This window comes from Mirounga leonina, unplaced genomic scaffold (assembly GCF_011800145.1).
Source record: "Mirounga leonina isolate KUSES-001 unplaced genomic scaffold, KU_Mleo_1.0 Mir_93, whole genome shotgun sequence".
NCBI classification, from domain to species: Eukaryota; Metazoa; Chordata; class Mammalia; order Carnivora; family Phocidae; genus Mirounga; species Mirounga leonina.
The window spans coordinates 3,850,323-3,875,180 of NW_023270854.1; the positions used below are offsets into that span (position 1 = coordinate 3,850,323).

At 49.9% G+C, this 24,858-nt stretch overlaps 1 protein-coding gene across 1 annotated transcript in view; it reads right to left on the reverse strand.

Annotated features, from left to right (window-relative positions):
- Window positions 1–2,534: 2,534 nt before the first annotated feature.
- ZNF407 (zinc finger protein 407) overlaps window positions 2,535–24,858 on the reverse strand; it is a 433,444-nt gene continuing 411,120 nt past the window's right edge. The window contains exon 9 of the mRNA XM_034996028.1: window positions 2,535–4,708. Within this exon, the coding sequence (XP_034851919.1) occupies window positions 3,366–4,708 (1,343 nt within the window). The 3' untranslated portion in view covers window positions 2,535–3,365. The remainder of the gene's footprint in view (window positions 4,709–24,858) is intronic.

Below are 24,858 nucleotides of genomic sequence, written 5' to 3' on the forward strand. Positions count from 1 at the left end.
GAAAGCGAATTGTATTCTTCAACAAGACGGAACAGGAGCAGGTTGCTTAAGTGAGCTGTGTGCGCTCTTAAATTACGGGCTACTCTTCAACAGTAAAATAAGGGAAAAACTTAGAGCTCCTTTCTTCGTTTGCTCAACGAACGACCTTTCTGGTTTCCCAATTCTCGTCCCAGAACCAGCTCTGGGTTAGGCTTCCGAGCTGGCCCCTCTGGTCTTCCCTACGTGCCGTTTCTCTCTCTCTGCTCAGGGAAACGGAAGGTTTGAAGGAACAGAGGGATGCAAATACTGGGCTGGACGCCGGGCTCCCGGGCAGCAGGTCTCCGGCCTCCTAGGGGGAGCGCCGGGTCGGAGCTGCGGAGTCTGGCCTGAGCGTGGCCGGGCCTCGGGCCTCTGCGGGGTCTGCACCGTCATTTATTAGGGGGCCGACCAAAGACCCACCGCCTGTCTTCTGGGGCGTCGGGCCCACATTTCTGGCCTGAGCTGCCGTCTGGAACTTCTGGCATCCCACTGATGCAATCCTAGCACATTCACTTGGTTCTTCGCAGAAAGGCTGTCCTTGCTATCTCCCGGGTGACGCGGGTTTCTTTGCTCGCGTGTTCTGGGGCGTGGTGGGGGAGAGGTTTCGGAGCATCCTCCTGCCCACCCTCCCACCATTACAACTGTCCAGGGACTTCGGAAGCATCTCAGAGGGATGCCCGCTTGGGTCACCACGTTTCATGACAGTGACAGTCAGTGGCTAAAACTCTGTAACTCCCCATCCTCTATGGCAAGCTTCTGGCCCGGAAGGTGGACCCTAAACTATTTCTCTATGTTCACGTGGTCAGGGCAGTGGCCCCCCTGCAGGCTGGACGTCCCTGAGGCTCTGTCATACAGCTGGTTGGCTGTAGCTGCATATGAAGGTGGCCTTTCTGGATTTTAGTCTCCAGGTAACTCTGTTGTTTGCTTTGTTTTTTGCTTCTTTAAAGCGTGACTGTTTTCTCTAGCTAAAACCCCAAGGGAGGCTGGAAGCTTGCCTGTGTCTTCTTTGTGGGCACCCGCTGTGAGTGTGGCCTGCTCACAGGATCGGCCACGCCTCGTTATTCTGAGCCACGAGTTTGTGTACGTGCTTCTTGGACTCCCGTACATCCCGAGGGTTGTGTGATGAGAGAGAAGGGAGAGGGAACATGAACCCAGATCTACAGGTAATTACAGGATACACTAGCTTAGTGAATCCTTCGCAATCCTTCTGAGCCTCGAAACACCTTCTGCACAGTTTTTTTATGCAAAGGCCTGCTCTTTTCATTGTGCATACAGCGTGATTGCTGGTCTGACACTGCGGGCTACGCTGGTTTTATGAAGGATTAAATGCCACCGGAGACATATTTATCCTAAATAAATCACAAACAGTAAACTGCAGCATGTCGGTGTCAACAGCCTGGACTCGGGCAGAAAGGTTAGCCGTACAGGACGGGGCACCGGCGGGAATTAGCATCTGAGCCGGGGGCCGCCGGCTGCAGCCAAGGGGAGGAGTGATCAGGAAGGAATATTTCCACCTGAAAACATAGCCCCCCTCCCCACCACGCCGTGCTGCTTTTTTTTTTTTTTTAACACGTATGAGAAGCTTGGAGAGGGGCATCACTTTATAAAGGTCACCTTTATCCTGGTAACAAACGGGAGTTGATCCTGTCACTGTTGGCTGAGACAAGTGTTTAGGAAGAAGTGGATCACCCTGCCATTTTTAAGAAACATGAGCAAGTCATACTCAGCTAATTATGACTCTCGGTGTCAAACTTGAAATTTTACCTTTCATTTTTTTGGGGGGTGGGGGAGGGATAGCTGTGTCAGGGAGGTGGCCCTGGGATGGCCGGACTGCAGAGGGACGAGGACGCGCTGCACGCAGCGCATCCCTACCCTGCGCTCCCAGGAAGGGACCTTACACTCAGGAGGCACTGTTTTCTCTTCCTTTTTTCTCGCGTCTGCTCCTCACAATTTTTAGATACTAACTGTGACAGAAGACGCTATTGTCACCAGAAGGTGCCTGGGCCACGTGCCAAAGCCTCGGAAGACAGCACGGGGCCGCGGGAGGTGCCCTGGACATGGGCAGAGCGGGTGGAGAAGCTGCCCTGTCAGAGAGAAGGACTAGTTCTTTCCAGTTTCTACAGCTGCCCATTGGCTGGCTGCTGGAAAAAAGAGAACCTCATTCTCTTTCAATGCTATAATTTTATTTCAAAGAAAAAAATAGAACAAAAACCACCTTTGCATTTGGGGGAGGGGATCGTATTTACAGGTTTGGAAAAGGAAGAGCAATCGTATGGAGAAGTGAGTGACTAGAACACAGACTTGCATTCCACAGTTGCAGTGAACCCACAACTAAACACGGACGACGCTGGTTGGGGCCGGGGCTGCAGGGGGCGCGGCTTTCTGTTAGTAACGTTGAATGTCAGCTTCTTCACAAGGACACGAATCACAAATAAATCCCGCAAAAATGGTATCAATATGAAGAAACATTCGTTATAAAAGCAAAATATTGATATGAACACTAGTTTCCAGAGTGCACATTTCATATATAGACTTTATTGTATGAAACGAAGTCAAAATTAGAAGCACTGGGTTGTCTTAACCAAGGTATATTTTCATCCAATAGAAACATCAAGGCTTTTCTCAACCAGAGGCTGGAGAAGGCTTCTTAAAGCAGAGTGCAACCAGAGCTAAGAACACGCCCCCCACGTCCGGGGGGAGGAAACTGATGCGTCGGAGGAGCTACTAGGTCTTCCTTTGGTCTGGGGACACTGTGACCCTACGATTTCAAAGAGTGGACAAAGGTGGACTGCTCAAGACGTGAGGACTTGTAGCTACAATTTTTAACCAAATCTATAATAAACTGTTAAAATGGCTCCATGCTGGACTGCACGAACAGGCAGGTCTCAGGCCACAAGATACACCATTCGGACTTCTCCACCACTAGGCACAATCCTTTGATAACTGAAATGGGAAACATTTGCGGGGAGCGGGGGAAGGGGTGGGTGGAAACCGAAAACAACGTGGCTTCGCCTCAGCACAGTGGATAGAACAGAGGGAAAAGACCAGTCACGGAAGAACCGAACAGGAAACGGGTGTGGTCGGCACAGGGCCCCGCCCCAGCGGCACCCCGGCCCGGCCTCCCCAGCGGCGCGGGGCTCGGGTGGGCGGCCGGCCGCGGGTCCCCGGGGACCTGGTGCGCGCTGCTGCCGGTCCGTGCCCACCTCGCCCGGAGTGCAGGCCGCCACCCCTCCGGACGGCCACGCCACTGTCCCGAAGCCGTGGCACGTGCAGCTCGGGGATGGCCGTGCCCACACGGGCCGGACCGGGCCACCCCTTCCCTGGGGCCGAGCGTGACGATCCGTGCCTCAGGCTTCTTGGAGTTCGTGACTGTCTCTTTGGCTCTGGATGACGGTCGCGGCCGGGGAGCCATCCTGGGTGTAAATGACCATACTTGTCAACTGTTCGGCTGCATTTGGGACCATGGCCTCGGCGCCGAGCGCGGCCCCGGCCTGCAGGATCTCCTGAGGGCCGGCCGCCTCGATGACGGTGTGCGAGTACATGCCCGCCGCCTCCTGCGCGCCCGGGGGCAGCTCCGTCACGATGTAGTGCGTGGCGCCCGCCGGGAAGCTGCCGCTGGACTCCCGCACCATGGCCTGCACCAGCTCCTCCGTCACGATGATCTGGGAGATCTCCGCGTCCTGCTCGGCCAGGTCCATGTGCTGGCCGTGGGCCTCGGCCTCCTGCATGATGATCTGCGAGCCCTCTCGGGCCAGCATGTGCACGGTGCCCTCCTCGTTCACGATGACCTGCGTGACGCCCTCCTCCATGAGCTGCCCGGCCGCGGCCGAGTCGCACACGGCGAACTGCAGCACGCCCTGCACCACCTTCTTGAAGGCCATCTGCGGGCGCTCCTGCGAGGCGGGGACGGCCGAGGGCCGCACCACCTGGGTCAGCAGCTCCATGGGCTCCACGGCGGCCGCGCTCTCCCGGACGTCCTGGAACATGTGGATCTCGGGGGCCTCGGGCTGGGCGGCGGCGGGGGGCGAGGCGGGCACGTCCGGCCCGGGCAGCTGGACCAGCACGTCTTTGTGGCCGGACCTGCCTTTGTCGTCGGGCCCGGCCCGGCCTTCCGCCCCTCCCAGCTCGGTGACCGCACACAGCAGGGCATCCAGGGCGGAGGCCGTGTCGGGCGGGGGGACGCCGGCCTCGGTGAGGTCTACAATCTCCTGCTTGGTCACCTGCTGAATCACGGCACCGCCCGGGCTGAGGGCTTCGTCCACGCCGCGGCCGTCCATCGAGCCCCCCACGACCACCACCTGCGTGGTTCCGTCGGCCAACTGCTCCGGCAGGAGCGGCCCGGGCGCCACGCCGCCCATGGGGGCGCCACCGTGGCCCGCAGCGATGAGCCGCCCGTCCTCCGTGATGTGCAGCACGCGGGCCACCTGGCCGGCCAGCGCCAGCGTCTGCAGCGTGGCCGCGGCCGTCTCCTCCACCGAGGCGTCCAGGGCGAACTCGCCGTCGTAGCCCTGGATGATGATGACCTGCTGGACCTGCTCGGGCGCCGCCGCCTGCTTCCTGCTGCTCCTAAGGGGCCGCTCTCTGCCAGGGGCCGCCTCTGCCAGCGCGGCCGCCGTGAAGGGGCTGTCTGTCTCCACGAAGGCGGCTCCTTGGCCCTTCAAACGGCACTCGTAGGACTTGGACACAATGCCTATGGGAGACAGGGACCAGTTAGAGCCTGGAAAACGACTTTTAGGCTTACAAGTAAGACAAGTCTTCGGCAGCAGCTGCAAAGCCTCAGCAGAAACTCTAGAGTGAGCCACACTGCAGGGCGGCCGCGGGCGCCCGCGCCACCCGGGCGGGAGGGGACAGGCGTGCCGGCAGCCGGCCTTTCCCCGTCCTCTGCTCACACTGCCCGAACAGCACCGCCGAGAGCCGGCGCCTGGGAAGGAGTGTGGCTACTGCCCTCGGCGGCTGCCGTTGCCAACAAGACCTCAGTCGCCGGTGGGCGCGCAGGCCACCGAGCGGTGGCGGTATCTTCTGACCCGAAGACGTAAGGCTATGAACAGCTGCGAGGAGGGCACAGGACGCGCACACACACCCACCTCCCCGACGCCACCTGCGACCCAGGCCGATGCTTGTTTAATAACTTGACAGGGTAAAATAGGCCTGGCAACTGCCATCTTTATTTCCTATTCAAAACAGAATGACTCTTTAAACAGAGTTCCTGTTTTTGTCTTTAAATCCCAAATTTTCTGTGTTCTTACTGTGGCCTCCTTCTCCCTAAATGAGAGAACGACCTGCCAGTGATCTATGTGAGAGTTTCCATATCTCAATGGCCACCCCAGTTCTGAAATGCTCCCCTTTACTCTCTTTATTGTAGGTCATTTTTAAAAAGCACCTTTATCCTTACCGAAGCAAAGAAAATGATAAGATCATGTACTGCTAGCATCCCTTAAAGACCATTTTGTTCTCCATGTTGGGGCTCTTCTGCAAGAAAGCACTTCTTTCAACACAGAGTCCACTCTGAGTACGGACCCCAGACAACGCCCGCGTCCGGTGGGTTCAGTGGCTCAGGTAGGAGCCACAGAAGCTGTTACATCCCATTTGCCAAGAGGACACCCCCAGGCTCACACCCAGACTGAGGGCAACGGTCCAGGATCTGGACTCCCGCGCTACGTTTGAACAAGGCAAACTCCTGGCCCATCCCGCACACACTGCAGCGAAGCTCTGTGGTTCGACACTCAGAGGTCAGGGGAAGTCCTACCCCTGCTTCCCCCTTCATGTGAGAGGCCAGAGGGAGTGGAAGGATCTCCTGGTGGCTGGTGTGTGCATGGAAATAACTGGGAGGAAGCTCACTGCACAGCGAGTTCGTGGGATCGGTTTTCTGTCACCATGTTCTTTCAGCTTCTGAGGCTCTGACTCGCAGTGAGGAAGTAAAGTGTACAGGTAATCCATCTTCTTAAACAACTATGAGGACCAATTTACATTGTGCCTTCCCAGACAACTCTCTATAGCGTGAATCTTGGGAAGTCAACAGAATCCCAGACTCTCGGGTCAGGAAAAGACGTGTGGTGTCAACCAGGAGGATCTCTGTCAGCAACACCTCCGTCTCCCTCATGCTCATTCGGGGATAATGGGATACCCTGACCGGGGGGCGGGGGGCGGGGGGTGGAGTCGCGGGGGGGGAGGGGCGGCGCTGCTCGGGGCTGGTCCTGCAGCCATGGGTGGACCAGGCCTGGCCAAGCCATCACATCGCAAAGGTCAGCTGAACCTTCTCCGAGGAGGGGCCAAAGCATCGATGACTCTAGCTAAATGACGGGCCTAACTGTAGCGTCCCGCTCTGTGTCTTGTTTACCCTCTGAGGAAAGAGAAGAACCGGCCGGGAGCACGAACGCTTGCTCCTTCCTACGCCTCCCTGAGCAAGCAGCTCCCGAATGCCCACCGTGTGGTGCCTGGGGGTGGGTGTCACAGGGCAGCGGTGGTCTTCACACTGGGGACTCCCAGCTCTAGGGCCTCTGAAGACCTTCTAATGGTTCTGTGAGCCTAGGGCGAGTTTCCAGGAACCAACCGAGTGCACTTAAACTGCCCTGCCCAGGGATGCGTCTGTTGTGATGTCCCTCCTCCACCTTCCCCTCCCCCCTTCTCCTGCTTTGTCAAAAGAAAAGCTCACCCCTGGGAAGATTACAGTTCAGAAGGCAAGCACGAGAGTAGGTGAACCACACGGGTCCTCGAGAGGAAGGGCTGAATCATGGTCTATACTTGGACCTCATCTGCCGGTTTATCTTCTGAACTTTAAATCTCCCTAAAATCTCTGTCTTCAAAAGCGCCGGGAGGCCAGGCAGCAGACTGGGCAGGTGAGGACAGGGCGTTCCAGAGCCCCCCCGTTCCCACGTCCGTGCATGCCTGCGTGGACACGGGGTGCTGCCGTCCTGCTCAGCGTGCCGTCCGCAGGGCCCCCTGGGTCTCCGGTCTGCCGTACCCGCCACAGTCTTCCTCCTCCACCCTTGCAATTTCTCCCCTCCATCCTCTTCTCTACCTGGGACGTAACCGTCCCGCTCGCCTTCCGCGTCCTGCACTCCATCCAGTTTCTGCCCGTTCTGTCATCGTGACACCCTGAACTTGATTTGCTTGGTTCTGTCCATTCCCTAACTTCAAGGGCATTTTCAGTCTAACTTAGAGTTCGGGGCCAGGGGCGGGGGGAGACATGAAGAAATAAAGACACAAAAATAAAGAAGGCAGCCTACAAATCAACCCCAATTAATTACAGAAGAGGCCAGAGTACCTCGATGTCAAAGCAGGAGGAACGAGCGCAGGCGGGGGCCACCAGGCGTCCTGTGCTCTGGTGGTCTCCGAAGAAAGCCTACAGGCCGGAGCCCCTGCACTCCCCTTCTTCAGTCTGCAACTGGATGGAAAATCTCTTGGGTGTCGAATTATCCTCTGAATCCCTTGCAGCACTGATAATGATGCCATTCTGAACTACTTATACTGAATTTATTTGAATCCAGAGGTGGGTTAAGCCACTTCCAGACCATTAAAGTGAACTACAAGGGTAAACACCACTGTCACGATGGCGTGTGATGAAGCCTGACACCGCCAACATCTTACCCTCAGTTCGGCGCGAGCCCCCCTACTCCATCACAGTTCATAAATGCGAGTGCAGGTCCATCTTTTGATTCAGCAATTTAATAACTTCGAGTGCTGTCAGTACTGCTTTGAAAAATAGCACCTATAAAATGTAACAGCCTCAATCAGATTGAAAAAGATTCACCCACTGAAGATTCTTCCATTTCGCCCATAATGAATTAATGTGGAGCTATGCAGAAGTTCAAGTGTCATTTTAAACTAATGTGAATCTCTACTGTAACTTTAAATTCTAACTGGGCTATGACCAAGAATTTACTGGGCACATCAACTTCAATTTCTGAGCTCTTTCTAGTAAATATGAACCGTAAAGCTCACCAATGCAAATGGCCAAATGGATACAGTATTTGGAAAACAGGAACTCTGTACAGGCTTACCCTTAACTGCTTAGTCACCCGCTATCGGTCCAAAAGTGCACCAATCTTTAACGGAGCATGGACGCCCGACATAATGTTTGCACTATGCTTTACATCTATGCTTTACTATGCTTTACATCTTTCAAAGACAACGTCGGATTTCAGTGATCATAGTAGCTAATCAAATCGTGCATCTGATTCAGCCTTTTTGGACCTGTTTGCAAGAGGACCATAAATCGCTCTGTGCAGAAGGGGCAAATAGGTTAAAATGCAGCCTCCTGCCTGTTTATGAAAAATCCCAACTTACTGCCCATTTGCTTTCAGGAGTACAGAGACAGACGCCTTTCTCATAGCTGAATGCATTGAAAGTCTACAACTTGGCTGAAATGAGAAGGGCTTCGTGGGGAGCGGAGGGTTTGTTTTCCGGGAAATGGTTCCGAATTAGGCTCACTTCTCCAGGAGATCATTAGGAGCCCTCCAGGTCCTTCTTGAAGAGAGAATCCTTGGAGTTGAAAATCACAAAGTGTCACACGGCAGTGGAGGGGTTAAGATAGAGGCTCACACCCCCCAAAACCACGGGGATGGCTCTGTTTCGCTGTCTGGGGGCTCATGGGAAGCTGCACACAGGCTCTAGCACCCAACTGCTTCCTTTCTGTGTGTGTGTGTTATTCTTTTGTTACTGTCATTGCTCTTTCTCACAGAATAAAGACCTTATGCTTTTGTTAAGCTTACATTTAATTAAAATGTACAGAATTTGTGCAGTAAACTCGAATGAAACAAATAAAACAAGGGCCCCCTCTCTTGAAGGCATACGTTGTGAATGAAAAATGTCATTACAGACTAAAAAATTTTGCAGTAAACAGGGCCTACAGAGAGAAGTTTCCCCTGTAATGACATCCATAAAATACACAAATGGCACTTTTAGTACCATCCTGAATATGGCATTTTCTGTGCTCTACACACAATCTAAATGGTTTGATCATAGAGCATAATACTCCACTGGGTTTATAGAACAATCAATGTTCCATAAAATGATGTATTTATCCAATAGTAGGCTCAGCAGTTACTGGCGTATGACATTGCAGGACACGGGCCCGGACTCCTCGGCGGCGCCCAGGCCGGCTGTAAAACTTATCTCACGCCACTTCAACAACTTCATCTCGTCCGCGTCAAGTAATTTGTGGAAGCCTCAGCTTGGCTTAAAAAAAACTTGTAATAAAAATTCATAGAATTTTCAGGAGAATGAAAGCCGATGACAATAGAAAGGTCACATTGTGTCTCCACGAAAGGGGTCAAAGGTGGCCCGCAGTTCTGAAGCCGAAAGTAGATTTCATGCATCGCGTAGCAGATAAAGACGGCATTAAAGAGCCCTGTGTGGGGTGGGACGCTCCACACGCCGGGGAAGCTCGCGCGGATACCCTGGGAGAGCCGCGCCGTGGCAGCCGGCAGCATTTATTTTTACATCTCGAAGCTTCCCCTGAAACTGTATTCCACGTTTACACACTGCTAGGTTATGTCGGATTCTCTGTGTTTTATTTTTATTATTATTTTGTAGAGATCTAATAGGCTTTATTAAAGGAGTCACGAATCGGGGAGCACTCTATCCAGCCGACAGAGAGGCGCTCTTACTGTGTGTGTTCGAGATTCTGTGTTCTGGAAGGGCACTAAGCTTGACAATGCTAGGCTGGCTCATTGTCACCATTAAAGCACCTCAAATGGGACACGATTAAAAAAGTAACACTTTTCATATAAAAATTTGGGGCACACATGACACTGAATCTTAAGCCACATATCATTTTTCTTGACTTCAATTTTAAGATGTAATTTTAACAAGAACGTTAAGAAATCATACTTAATGTCTATTAAAATGAAACAATATTAACAGATTATGCTAATAAATTAGAACCATATTTTAATGTCACAAAAGCTTATAAGTTTTTCAAGTGAGAGCAGAAAAAATGACAAATTAAAATTCAATGCAATATAACCTTGTACAAGTTTCGAAGCAGGGGATAAATTATTCCTACAACAGCACAGCCCGTCAAAGCAATATCAATAATTGCCACCTAGTGTAGTCACTCTTTGGACAACACTAATTACCGGTCTTGCTGCAGGATGTCCCTAAGAGAGCTCCTCCCACCAAAACCTGGTTTTGAAGAAGTGAGGGCTTTCCACCTGAACACGACACAAATTAGGGGGCGCTCCCTGGACCAAACGCTTTGCACTGCCTCGCGTCCCTGAAGGAAAACTCCACTCCAGGGGTTTAAGAAGGAATTCCAACCTGGTTTATAACCGCAATGGCGAGAGCACCCTCTCATTCCTACAAACCCAGGCCAAAATGACAATTTCGCTATCAAAAAAAATTTTTTTGAGAGAACAAAGATGGTCAATACCTTATGACTATTATTTTCAAGGGTTAGAAATGTGTTCTGGTCAGTGTTAATGAAATGCACACACAAATCACAAATATTTAGGTGACTGGAGATACAAAATCAAAATTATTTTTAGTCTCCGGCATGCTTGTGAAAAATGATAGGTGTACTAGTGAGATTTCTTTCAGAGCACAGACCTGTTTTGGTCATTCTGCCATGAACTAGCCTAAGGATGGTATATACACCGCAAAATAATAATTAAAAGGCAATTTGGTAAATATCTGCTTTGTACCACAAATAAATGTATAAAGGTAGATGTCAGAGTTACAGTAAAAGCCATCGCCCTGTCCTCAACTTTGTGGGCCACTGTTTTTTTTTTTAAAGGTTTTATTTGTCACAGAGAGAGAGAGAGAGAGGGAACACAAGCAGGGGGAGTGGGAGAGGGAGAAGGAGAAGCGGGCTTCCCGCGGAGCAGGGAGCCCGATGCGGGGCTCGATCCCAGGACCCTGGGACCATGACCTGAGCTGAAGGCAGACGCTCAACCGACTGAGCCACCCAGGCGCCCCAAGGCCACTGTTTCATGAGATGAGAAAAAATATTTTTCTGTGAAAAATTAACTGAAGTCCACATCCTTTCTGACAGACCCTTCCACCTAAGTTCAAATACAAAATTTTATAAGATACACCATGCAATTTTTACTGAAGGAATACTTAACAGTAAGCCAGGACACAGATTTAAGTGACAAAAGTTTTAGTTCCTTTTTCTCAGTTATCATTAGTACTACATTTATGATTGGTAGTGATCAAAGATTATCAAATATCACCCCTGAAAGAAATTCTAAGATGTTCAGACAAAACTAAGAATAAATTTTATCTCAAGTTAGAAATACATGACTGGCCAGATTTCTAACTTTACCGTGAACAGTCTCCATGGGCCTAGATATTTCCATGGGCACTGAAGAGTGACAAAGAATAAAAGACAATATTTTACCTTTAAAGTCACAAACCCTAAGAAATTTTGTGTTATATCAGACTCTTAGGTATATATCATCGTTTCCATGCATGAAGATCTAATGGGAGCCAGGCGCACAAATCTCCCGCAGGAAGATAAGAACGGTGCTTTAAGGTTATCCTGACAGGCTTTTTGGGAGGGAGGTCAAGGGGAGCGCACGGTTAACCCTTTCTTGGCTGTGGCAGAGGCCTGCCGGCGGTGCTGAAGGATGACCTGCGACAGTCACAGAACTTCGGAAATTTGACTCATGTGACAGAAATGATGAAATGGGATTTTAAAGTTAAACTGTAAAGTACTCTGATCTTGTCTTTTACCCATGAAGAGCACCTTCCTAAAAATCGCCAGCTGATTCACTAGCAGAAAGGGCTCCAATGTCTGAAGTCCCGTCTGGAGCAAAGCGACAGGGAGGTGCCGTTGTGTCGGGATCAGCGCTGAGAGCCTCTGGCATTCTGTACACATTTGGGGGTATCCAGGTCAGCCCCTGGCCGCTGTGAGGGCTCCGTGTGGGACGCTTTCTGTCCCAGCTTCCGGGCGTGCCCTCCCCTGGGGCCCTGGCCCTCCTGCTCTCGGCAGCCGTCTGGGCGCCCGTCTGGGCGCCCGTCGTGGTGGTAACGGCTGATGCATCCGAGGAGCCTCGGGGCTTGACTGGAGCCGCGGGATGCCCGGCCTTGGCCTTGGGACGCTTCCTTCCAAGATCCCAGGGGAGCGGCAGCCCCGCGGCCTGCTGTAAGGCCGCCTCCTCTGTTGGACTCAAACTAGCACCGATGTTCTTTCTCGCATTACGGAGTCAAGAAATTAGGGGGCCCAAGACCTTTTCCTACTGTCCTCTGACAGGCTTATAAAACTCCCCGTACAGATAACACAATATTAGGAGACAAGGCCTATTTTTCAAAAGTTGTACACATCACGCACATTCTAAAAGGTAAAATTATGCAAAGAAGCAGCCGGCCAATGTTGTTAGTGCAGGGCTCCTCTTCCAAGGCGGGCTTAGGGGCTAACAAGGCAGATTAAACTTGTCTCCTTGTTTTTTGGGCAAACCCTACAAAAAGATCACACCCATTTTTGTCGGCATGTTCAGATTTCCTGTATACTGCAGTATCTTCCTATCTTTCCCGAGGAAATGAGAGGAAACAGACATTTGTTTTCATTGTGGACACTTTTGTATGGAGGTAAAAAGCTAACCGCTCCTCGGTAACAGCACAGAGGCACCATTAAAATCAAATTTACAGTAAACAGAACCTGCAGCTGGGGTGAAACGCTCAATGTTAGTATTTTAATTATCAGCAAAGCTTTCGGAGGTCTAACATCTGCTCATAGCCAAATGACAGTGGCTGTTTATGTAGACCCAAAACAATGCAAATTTCTTCTCCACATATTAAAATGAATCATCTGTTCTGGGCACATCACTGCTGTTTTCCTATTAAGCTGGCTTGTGTGGGTGAGGGGGCCCTGAACATCGTGTGGGGGCAACACGGCGAGGCCCCACCTCTTCACAAGGATGAGATCCAGAGAGGGCACACGCGTGACCGTGGGGCGTGCTGGAGGTCACGCTCACCTGGGTGAGCCAGCAGCTGCTGAGGACGCCCCAGCACTGTGCTCACAGCGACTGTCAGGATGAGCAGAGTAAACTGAGGCCACTCACAATGGCCTGGTTCGTTCTGTGGAAGTCAGAGTGAGCGGGGGCCATACGTGGGGCTGCCCAGCCTGACCCAGGCAGCGCGTCTGGGGGCTGGCCACGGCCTCGGACCGCGCTCTGCCTTCCGTGAACACGAGGACAGAGCGGTGGTGGCTCAGGGCTGGGGACGGAGGTGCGGACACAGCCACGGTCAGGGTGGAAAACAGAAACACTTTCTTCTTAACCAGGAACTACTACAGCTAAGTTAAATTCCTATGTTCAACTTGCAGAATATCTAAATGCCTGCATAATAAAGTTTAAAACTGCTGGAAAAGATATCAAACAAAAGACACATGATGAGGCCTTGAACCCTTGCTTTAAAATGGACACAATGAAAACAAACTTACAAATTAAAATGTTGAGTGAAATGCAGCGCCCGGAAACCTCAGGTTTAGGAGACAGAGACACACACCTTCCACACACCTGCTGGTTCTCTGAGCTCGGAGGGAAATCCTTTCTGGACACGCCGCCGCCCAAAGGGCTGCCCTCTGCGGTGGGAACGCGCGGGACACGCGGCCGCTGTGTCTGTGGGTCTGGGGGCAGCACTGAGCCGTTCGTCTGAGCGGCGACGCACGCGCGTGCGAGGTCCCCAAGTTTGTCGTGGCGCGCGCTGAGCGACGGGCACCACGCCTCGTGACGGGGTGTGGTAGGGGGGCACCCAGTCATCACACACGGCTACTCGGGCCGCATCAGGGTGGAAACTTGAGAACGTCCCTCTGCAATTATCACTAGTTCGCTAAGGAGTCAACGGCCTCGTGGCTCTGGGATGGGCGGCCACGTACCAGGCAGCACTCGCCGGAGCCACGTGCAGCCGTGCGTGGGGATCACACGGCACGATGCACGGATAAGGACACAAGGGCAAGGTCCTCTCCCGGCGTCAGGTAACGGACACACCACGCAGGAGCTCCCGAAACTGCTTCATAAGGGGAATGGTGACTTGAACAGGCTTGAAATTCAACGCCACGTGTAACGACAACTCAGGAGCTCCCACAAGAAACGTGGAGACACGAACAAGCAATGTCCACCGTTCCTCTGGACACACAGCCGTTTGCCCACGCGAAATCGCCAGCAGCAATGCTCGGGAAAGAACTTAGAATGTGTTTTAGTGGCCACTTTTAGCCCTGGAATTGCCCACGGTCACAGAGAACAGAGCTGCATGCCTGGCCCTGGTGGGGCATCAGGGGACACGGAAGCAGCAGAAGCAGGCTCCCTGAACTCTGTGCCTGAAGTCGGGGGGCATCCTCCTTGCTTCCTTCAGTTGCTTTTCTCTGGATCAACAAATGCCTCATCTTGATACTCGAGGCAGCTGATCAACCATGAATGCCCAACCCCTATACCACTAACAGCACCAGATAATTACATTTCAGCCCATAATAGGCTACTTTCTGAAATTAAAAAAAAAATGATCTGCTTAGTCAATGTCAAATTTTCATCTTTTCTTGAAATCTACACATACATACGCACACATCCATTTATGTACAGATAATGGCATGAACACACACACAAGCCAAGTTTACACTGTCCTAACCAGTTTACTTTTCTGTTTGCATCCTGCTCATCATCACGCTCCTCGTGCAAAGGTCTTCACCAAATGCCTGTCTTGAACTAGAGTCCATGACAGACCGGGCCGGCGGGTGGTTATCAAGTTAGACAGGATGGGCTCTGCTCTCTAGGGAGTACACCAGGTGCTCCCTGAACAGAAGCCTCTCCGGGGCTCTTATCTGATAAGGCATCATCTCAGACTAGTGCCACAGAGATGGACCGCAAGTCTGGAGATCCAGCGCTTGAGCAACACTTGTTAAGCCTTTAGCAGCTACTCAAGTTTTTAAGGGGCAGGGTATGTAAGAAATTGTCACAGCTTAAAAGACCCCAAGGTTCAGAGTTTATGTTCTGTATCTGTTCTTCTCTCTTTCCTAGAATCTAGCATAAGGTCTCCTTCACTATTCATGTGGCTCTGATGTGATTCTTGTACCTCATTAAGAGGTAACATGATGGAAAATAAAATCACAACACAGACGGTCCTGAGGACCCATCGGTAAGCGGTGCAGCAAGGCAAGGATCTAGTTCGCTCAGAGCAAGACTCAGAAGACAGGTCCACTCTGGAGGTCAGCAGTGTGGCCGCTAGGAGAATTTGCAGGTTCCCTGAATGTGCACAGGAAGAATACACTTGAACACTTATGGGGTTTGTCACATTTATAACCTACTAAATAGTTTCTCAATTCACATGACAGAACTCTGTAGGTTCTAAGGCAACCATACTAAAACTTATCCATAGGAAATTAGGTACTTAACATATTTTTAATTGTACATTTCTTTAATTTGGATGTCACTTCAGGTGTTACAGAGAAATTAAGTGGATACTCTAACTCACCTTTGTATACACCTCTGACACACTGAATTCTAATAATTCCTAAGCATGCCCATCTTCTCCCCTAGACTGAGAGCTCCCAGGGTGTAAGGACTCTATTTATTCACCAGGGCATCTCCAATGCATGGCATACAGCAGGGCTTAACAAATACTGCTTTAGAAAGATGGTGAGAAACTCCCTTTACACTAATGTTCATCAGAGAATAAAGGGGAAGGGACAATCTTCAAAATCCTTTCCAATAAACAGAAAGAGCAGAGCCACGGAGTCAGCATGCCTGGATGCTATTCCTCACTATGATTTGGGCAAGCACTTCTCCATGGATCTCTGTGTTTTTGCACGTGTTGTGCCTTTCTTCTACATCATCTTTTCAAGGATGTTTCTAGAGCAAACAGCCTTGGGAGACAGATACTGTGTCTTTTTTAGAGCGAAGGGCAGATTTACCAACTGTCCAATATGACAGAAACAAGTATCCCTTTGGGGAAAGAGACTGGCCAGCTCACTGCTCGTAGTAAAAGTTCTGGGCTCCCTGAGTCCAGACTCTCCCCCTGGGGTAGTGTTCCTTACAGCCCACCGTGTACAGAATCCACGGGGCCTCTTCATATCACCAGTGGGAGCTGGGGTTTGGGAAGCAGAACAAGCACGATCCGTGGTTACTGCTACTGCTCTAAGTAATAATGTCCTTTGCTTCTGATCCAGGGATCTTGTGTCTCCCGCTAGCATCCCTTAACTTGGCAGGATAACTTGCTCATCTGCAAGATCTTGGATCTTCCATTGTGCTAGACAGTTACCTGAACTCCTTATATCTCAGAATCTAACCTATAAAATGGGGTGCTATGAATGCCTGTCTCGAAGACTGAGGCACTCCATGTAATCTGCTTAGCCCTGTGCCTCACACAGTAAGGGCTCAGGGAATGTTAGGCCTTATTATTATTTATTTTCAGTAAAATGCATCATAGTTCACAGGTCATGTCATCCGAAACCGGTATGTAATATGACTAATAGATGTGGATATGTAGAATAATCTTGTCTGATTAAAGTATTTGAAGTATTTAAAGTCCTGCAATCAGGAGTAAAAAAAAAAAAAAAAAAGTTCCAGGCCAGGAAGAAAAGAACGTGTGGGTCGTAGCCGCGTGTGAGGTCGACGCTGTGCCCGCTCAGCATCAGCGCAAGCGGAGGGTCAGAAAGGGAGGGGGCAGTGTGCGGACGCACCGGTCACACCCGTGGAGGGCGCCGGGTGGAGATCTATGCTCCACAGTTTAAGAAAAACATTGCCAGATAGGCATGAATACAGAGAAGAGAAACAAAAATACTCAGGGACTCGAAAACTCATAAGGAACAGTTTAGGCCTTCAAATATCACAGGACTATCTTTACAGGACACGACAAGGGATCCATTCTCTATGGCACTAGCAGGCAAGACTGGGGCAACAGAGAAGTTACGGGGAAGTCAGCCTGGCCCCAACACTGGTTCAGAAATGAACACAAGGCTGAGTGATGAGCCCCCGTTAGGAAAGGCTGGGTGGCTGCTTTGGGGGGATACTGCAAAGAGGACTCAAACCTGGGCCTCTATTATCCTTGCCAATCATTCAGATTCAGATTCTAGACCTGCTGAAGCTGGGAGCAGAAAATCTGAATATTCACGAACCTGTCCAAACAGATAGGCTGGGTGACGGGACACACTTTCAGGAAGCTGACAAACAAGTTTTGCCAGGATATGCTAGGTGAGAGCCTGCCAAAGCACTGGACTCATTCTAGCTCTATGACCACATCTCTGGCTCCCACTCTTAAACACCCACATGACCTCTTTGGTGCTACTTAGTTCCTTCAAGGGCAAACCGAATGTGAACTTGCTTTGCCGTTACCTGGACATTTGAATCTGTCCAGGCTCCTGAGTTAGCACCCACTTCTCTGTACCTTTATTTCTGTTCACAACTGTCTATCTTATCACCTGACCGTGAAATCTTGATGAACAAATCCCAAAGAATCTGCAATTGGTTGCAGTTTATTTAGAAAGGCAGTGAGGTGGTGGTGGAAACACACCACTCAGACCCCCTGCTGTAGGAAGCCCAGATATCAGATGCCCCCCCACCCCCACTTCCCCAGGAAGCCTGCCGCGGGCTCGTGGGGTCCACAGACACAGTATGCAAGCACACACCCAGAGTAAGGCATGTGGCGCTGGATTAACCCTGAACTGGGTTGTTGGCCTGTGGAACGAGAGCCATCAGAGTGGGGAAGGCCAAGCGGTAAACCCGCCCAACTCAAGAAGGTGACTAAAAAGCCCTACAGCATCCCGGGGAGTGTGGCCGAGATCAGTGCCATCGTGGAGGCTTCCAGGATGCTAAGAGGGTGGTGTCTCTCACGTCTCCATTCAGTTCACCAGACTGGCTCTACAGAGGGGTGCTGGGGAACTACTGTCCTCAACCAGCCGATAGCCCTGAGCACAGGTATTGTGCTGGATGTTCTGAGTGCTGGTTAAATGGCCCCAGAAGCACGGAATGCTTCTTTTCCACTCTGATTAGAAAAGAGGATCAGAAATAGTCTGCAACTGCATGGGAATAGCAACAAGATTCTTTCACAGCTTATCTCAAGGCTGTGTGAACTCTCCCACCTCCTGCTACAACATAGTCTAGAGAGGCTGGACTGTCTTGACAGTCCACAGAACATCATACACATCCACGACATCCGTGACACCACACCGAACGGGCCGCATGCATGCACGCCCAGTGGCTGGCATGCTGGAGGCCGCAGGGAGCCCAAAGAAGGAAGACCACCTTTGCAGAGTCAGGACCTGCCACGTCAGTGAGGCTTGCGGGGTCCGTGTGCAGGGCCTGTTGAGAGATTGCCCCCAAAGTGAAAATGCACCGTTCATCTTACCTCTCCCACCATAAGGAAGGAAGCACAGCGCCTGGTAGGCATCTCCAGATTCTGGAGGAAACTCTTTCCGCTTTTAGAATGTTGTTCCAGTCCATATTGTGAGGACAGATTGTGGTGCGAGTCGGCCTGGCCCCCGTGTTATGATCCATTAGACGGTGCGGTGTTGGAGGCACTGGTGAGGGCATTGGAGGGGGGGATGAAGTACAGAAGCATGGCTTCTGTTCAGCACAGGCTGAACGCTTGTGTCCGCCCAAATTCATATGCGGAGATGCTAATCTCCATAGGGATGAGTGATGGTATTAGGAGGTAGGGCCTCTGGAAGGCGGTTAGGTTGTGAAGGTGGAGCCCTCCCGAATGGGGTTAGTGCCTCTACAAAAGGGCACAGAGTTAGCTCCCTCTCCCCACCCTGTGAGGACACAGCGAGGGATCAGCCATCTGTCACCTGGACGAGGGCCGTCGCCATGCTCACATCCAAACTTTGGACCTGCAGCCAAACGAACTGTGAGCAATACCTTTCTGTCGTTTATAAGCCACTGATACACCTCTCCGGTATTTTGTAAGAGCGGCCTGAAGTGTCTGAGACAGCGAACCACAATGCAGATCCTTGGAATTCTGAAGCAAGACCGTGCCACCCGGGGCAGATATCACATGCCTCTGACTTACAGCCTGTGGCAATGACAGAGACAGTCTGACCAACTGACCAGGCAGTAAGTGGCCACACCACCAGAACCTCCTACTATGAGTCCGGTTCCAAAAGACCTGCCATGTGTCCACAGTGGCTTCCTGGGAGGTGGGTTCCACTGGGCTCACCAAGTCACGAAGTTGGAAGGGGCTGGCAGTAGTCATGGAAGCAGAGCTTCTGGGATCAAACCTCGGCAGGGCCAGAAAGCCTGAGTAAGCTGCATGAAGAAGTGGCCCCGACTCCGTCATGACATGTCGCACCAGGCAACAGACAGTACGTCGGGTATTTCAAACCAACGCCAAACATTTCTTAAGAGAGTCCTAGGATCAGTGCACTTTCCACACCATTGTCACATCATTACGTACGGAACTGTACAGTGAGAAATCATCTCCCAAATGACAGATATGAGCATTGAAAGATGCTGAGTCATCAGAGAAAGATGGAAGATTATTTACTATCTGGATTTCACCAAAATAGGAAGGCAAAGATAGCAGGCAGAAAGCCTTCCACAGAATTCGAAACTACTGAAGAAACAGTTTCATAGTAAATTCTCTCTTACCCAATAAGACTATTCTCTAAGTTTCTAGGGATCCTAAGGTTTTAGTTCTGCTTATATTATTTAAATTTGCTGGATGTGCCATCTAGGAACTTGGGTATTTCAGATCATTTTCTTAATTATTATATATTCCACAAACACTGAAGCTAAATTCTTTGGATTTAATTCTTTACATCAGCAAGGCAAATATGAATTATGGCCTAGCTTTTAAGAAAGTAATTATTTGAAGATATTAGCATGATAGACAACTATAATAAATAAAATATAAAGTAACCAGGTAACACACATTCAAGTAGCCATGCCTTCAAAGAGAGAAGAACTCGCCTGGCCTAGGGTAGGGATCAGGAAAGTAGTCACAGAAGATCAGGGTCTTGAAGGATGAGTAGGAATCTGTCAGGCAGTGAAAGCAAGTGGAGAAAACCCCCCACCCTTCTACACATATTCTAGACCCAGCAAGCATGTGGCATGGCTACACAGTCTTAGTGTGGGGGCAAGAGAGGCGAGCAGAGTGAAAAGCCGGGCTCCTCCACTCCTGGGAGGCTCAGGGCTCTGAACTTGGACATCTGTGGTGACGGGAGGCCAATGAGGAAGTCTAAGCAAGGAAATAACACAGTGGAAGAGATTTGGAAAATGATCTGTGGCATCAGACATGGAGAAGGAACGTGCAAGTTGTGATATCGTTGCTTTCCAAAGAGCGATCAAACCCTGTCCACCTTTGTGGAAGGAAGACAGGGAGGGAGTCTGATGTGGTAGACGTCACAGACTTACGGGCTGAGCTCCTGGTCTCACGCAAAGGTGCAGAGGTTCAAGGCGTTCATATGAACTAGCTCACTGGCTTCGTTCTGGATGCTTCAGTCTCTGGGCTCATCCCTGAGTTCCTCCTGCCTCCTCTTTTCCTCTCTGGGCAGCAAGGTCTGGAGGACTAACATGAGGTCAATGGAAATGTTCTTCAACCCAGCAGGTGCTTCCTGAAACCCCAGCGGTTTGCTGAGGTGCTAGGGGGGAGCTCAGGTCATTCACAGCGACAAGAACAACTGTTTCCATTGTTATTTCAAGAAAATCGATCAAAGAAGTACTTAAACATTTGTCTGTAGCAACAGAAGAGCTTGAGACCCTAAGTCCTGCTCTGTAAGAGGGAACAGCTGCAACTCGTGACACATTCACCCAGAGGAGTTGTCACGGTCTAACAACGCCCTGGAGGGGCTTTGACCATTTTAGAATTGAAACGTGTTCCTATGCTCAGTCATATGCTGTTTAACTTACCCCCATAGTAGACTGTGTTTAATGACAGGGAGCAGAAGAGACACTGAAAGTAAAATATTCGTCCAGGGAGAAACTGCCATGACAGCAATTCTACAAATTTACCTTGGATTGACTTTCCAAAGGTCCTTAACTTGTACTCATTTGATCAAGATTATTTATTTGCAAATAAGTGCTTACAAATGTGCTCTCTTACCCCGTCATTACAAAACAAAGCAAACACTTCAAACATAATTACAAAAATGTATGAAAATAATCTCGTTGATTTTTTGAAGGCACAAATGTCAAGGATTCCAGCATCAGCTCATTGACAGCAGCTCTCAAGTTAGAAGTCAAGCTGAGAATTGGATTCCTGTGGGAGAACCAGGAAGAGGTATCCAGTCGATGCTTTCTGGCAACACGCTGTGGGCCAGGGGGAAGGCTGGGCTTAGCTGGAGACTGCACGTCTGGCCGTGCCCACAATACAGGTGGTGGTCCCAGGTAACTTCAGGGTGCAATCACCCAGGCAGGGAAGGGCGCAAAGTTCTGGGCCCCGGGACACTGACGGCCGAAGCAGAGTCAGAGGCAGGCAGGACGGCTGGATAGTCAAGACCTGTGGTCTTGGAGGCCAAGAAAAAAGAGGGTGATGGAGTGTGTGAAGGGCCAAAGAGTAATACCCGAAAGATTGGAACAAGATCTCTGCCAGCTAATGTGTTGGGGGAGGGGGCTCGAAATGTATCCTTCCAAGTACAAGACCACTGAGAGGAACAAGGGCGGGGATGGACAGAGCACGGGGACAGAAGCACGGGCCTCACGCCACCGCAGACAAAGTAGGGTGTGCGTTGGCCTGGGTCCCATTCCCACCGGAGTATGTGATGCTGGCAATTTCCCTTCGGAGCACGTGGCTCATGCATCATGAATACCAACACATGGCATTTTTATACAAAAATCAGAATACAACACGATCTGATTGGCAGTTTCATTAAAAGGAAAAAAAAAAAAAAAAGAAGGTGTGTGAAACTTGGAATAACATTCACCAAAATATGGAAATTCCTGTTTACCTTCACCTCTGCTCACTATTAAAATTCCTCAGTATTTTTCTGAACAAAAATGTCCCACTCTTTCTTGGAGTCGCAAGACAATCAGCATGACAGTACTGAATTAATTCCTCATTTGCTGGCTGAAAGAAACTCAAAGCTGAATTGCCAAAGGGCAAAACAGAGGGAGTGACACCATACATCTCCGCTTCTATATATGTCCATTTGATTACTGTGCCTGTATGTCTGTATTATCCTGGCGATCTAACAGTTGTTGTCTTACTTCATTTACAGAGTGCCAAGGTATCTATTAGCAGGAACTATGCTTTGAAAAGTATTATTAAATATCTGGAATTCTTAATAGAAATCCCAGGACGTCCAGCAGATAACTGACAGAGAACAAAGGCCAAGAGGCCTCCTCGGAAACGCTCCGTGACGAGAACGCTGGGGCCTCCGCCTGCCTGGTACCCGCAATGGGGTTGCGCGGGCTAGGGTCCTCCCACACTCCGACGTCCAGGCTCTGAGACGGGGCCTCGCCAGTGTTCCTTGGGTGTTGCGAGTAACTTCTGTCGTCCAGAACTCCCTTGTGCTAGTTACTTCCATCGGCTGGAACAAACCCTGCGGCCTCTTCTGCTCTTTCGACGCCGTCCTGCCGGGCATGAGGCTGCCACAGATCAGCCCTGCCTCTGCACACCCCTTTCCCTACACAACATAACAAGAACCAACCAACCCTGAAAATCACAACTTAGCCAGCCCACCTCACCCTCACTGAGGTTGGTTCTTTCTCAAAACATACTTCTCTTATTCACCTTTTGGTTTTATTGTCCTACTTCTTAAATTCATTTTTATGTATAAACAATGTTAAACATTCTAACGGATATACCCAAAAGTAGCCTGGATTTCGGATACAGCCTTATTAAATAAAAAAGGCTTTGCTCCTTTCCAACCTACAAAGAAACTGCCATGAACATGACATTTATTTGGCCCATACTTAACTTGGACACATTGAAAGACAGGGGGCAAGAAACACTTGGGAGGCAAACCACCAAATCCTGATCAGAGATTTTTTTAGCTCAAACCCTCACACAGAAAATGTGTACCTAGAGGGAGAACATTTTTTCTTGAAATCAGTTGTAAATTCAGCACCGTGAATAGAAAATATCAAGGAAGAGAGGCAATTAGCACACAGACTCTTTACACAGCCATTCGAAGGGGCTGAGCCCACGGTAGGCGCCGTCTGTTCTGCATCTAACAGAGCCCAAGGTGCTGGCAGAATCACAGCCCCGCCATGCTGGGTGACGGTGTGCCTGGGGGCTGGCCCACTTTCTAACTGTTGGCTCATGTTAAGTATCAGGACTACTAAAGCTTGACCCTGGAATTCCCATGTCTAAGACAGACGGAGACGAAGCAGTCTGGCCACTCAGTTCCCTACCACATCGTTTAAAACCCAGCGGGCTAGACGCCTCTCAGCTTCTGCTCATTGGAGAGTTCTCGGATTCCATGACTGTGCCGATCCTCTCAGGGACAGGCTGAGCAACCGGACGGTAACCGCTGCTTAGTCTATGGAAAACACCGCCTATTGACTGGGCTCATACTGTTGTCTTTTTAACGACTGAGCCACCCAGGTGCCCCTACTGTTGTCTTTTTAGAATGAGACAGTATGGTCGGGCCTTTCCTGTTTAGCTATGAATAAACATCCTCTTCAGTACTGAGCATACCTTCACCTCCACAATATAGTAGCTGACTGCGCTATTTAGATTCGGAAATTAATGGGCTGATTGTAGTATTATAGCTCAAATGGATTTACAGTTACCATATCTGGCCCAGTGTGATTTCAACTAAGAATGACTTCTGACCATTTGAATGGAAATTCAGGAACATTAAAAGAAGCCATGTTTACAGGGTCTGGTTCATCACATGCAAATACTGTGCATTAAGATGGGAAATACCCATTCATGAAGATAATGAGAACTGACATCAACATAATAAAATAACAGGTTTATAGATTCTGAGACTTATAATATAAAGCAGTAGATTTGCTCCTTCTGCTTAAAAGCATATTCATCCCCCACCCCCCACTCACATTTGATCTGCAATCCAAAAACAAAGCTCTCTGGTCTGTTAGCACGAAACCTTATAAAATCACTCAACATTGGACATTAAAGCTTCCATTCTGTAAAAGAACAGGGTGCGGGGTGACAAGTATGCGAGCTGAGAACAAACAGCGGCGGAGAAAGCGGCGGGTCAATGGGCGCCCCCAGACTCCGGCATTCATAACACAGTCCCATGAATAGCACCGCGAACAAAGACAGTGATGATAAAATTGGTGTTTTTGTTTTATAAGGCTGGCACAGATGGGCCTGGCATGCTTCCTGATTCATTTTCATGAAACCTCAGCCACATTTCTACTGTCCGCAGGCAAAGGGTCTACGTGAAGGAGGCCAACGACTTGCCAATTGCTTTTCCAAATGCCCCAACTTAGGCCCAGAGAAGGAATTTAAACATTTCTCAGATTGGCTGAGTGCTTATCATCTTAGGTAAACAATGGGACCTGAATGGCTCAGGTAGGAACATGCACCTTAACTAAAATGAGTAACTTTTACTTCCCAGCTAGACCTAAAGTTCTAATACAGAACTTTCTGTTGCGATGATCATAGCTGTACACTTTACACACACACACATTTCCTAATCAAGCTAAAAAAAATGTCATTCCTCGTTCAGTCATGTATTGCTGACAATGCACTCTTTTACTTTACAATAAAATCCTGGAAGAAAGTCTTTGCTATAATGGAATTTGCACCAGTGTGTTTAGACTGAGTGCTGAATGTGGGGGTAGCCAGCGTAGGTTCCCGCAAGAACACAGATAGACAAATACATCTTCAGTCTTGGCCCCAAACATTACCTACATGGTGATCTCCAGCAGAAAATAAAACACTTTAAACACCACACGAAATAATAAGTGTTAGTTTTTTCTTTCAAGTAAACCGAATATCATTTGGTTTTAGTCACATCTGGCATACTGATATAATTTCTTCACAGTAAGATAC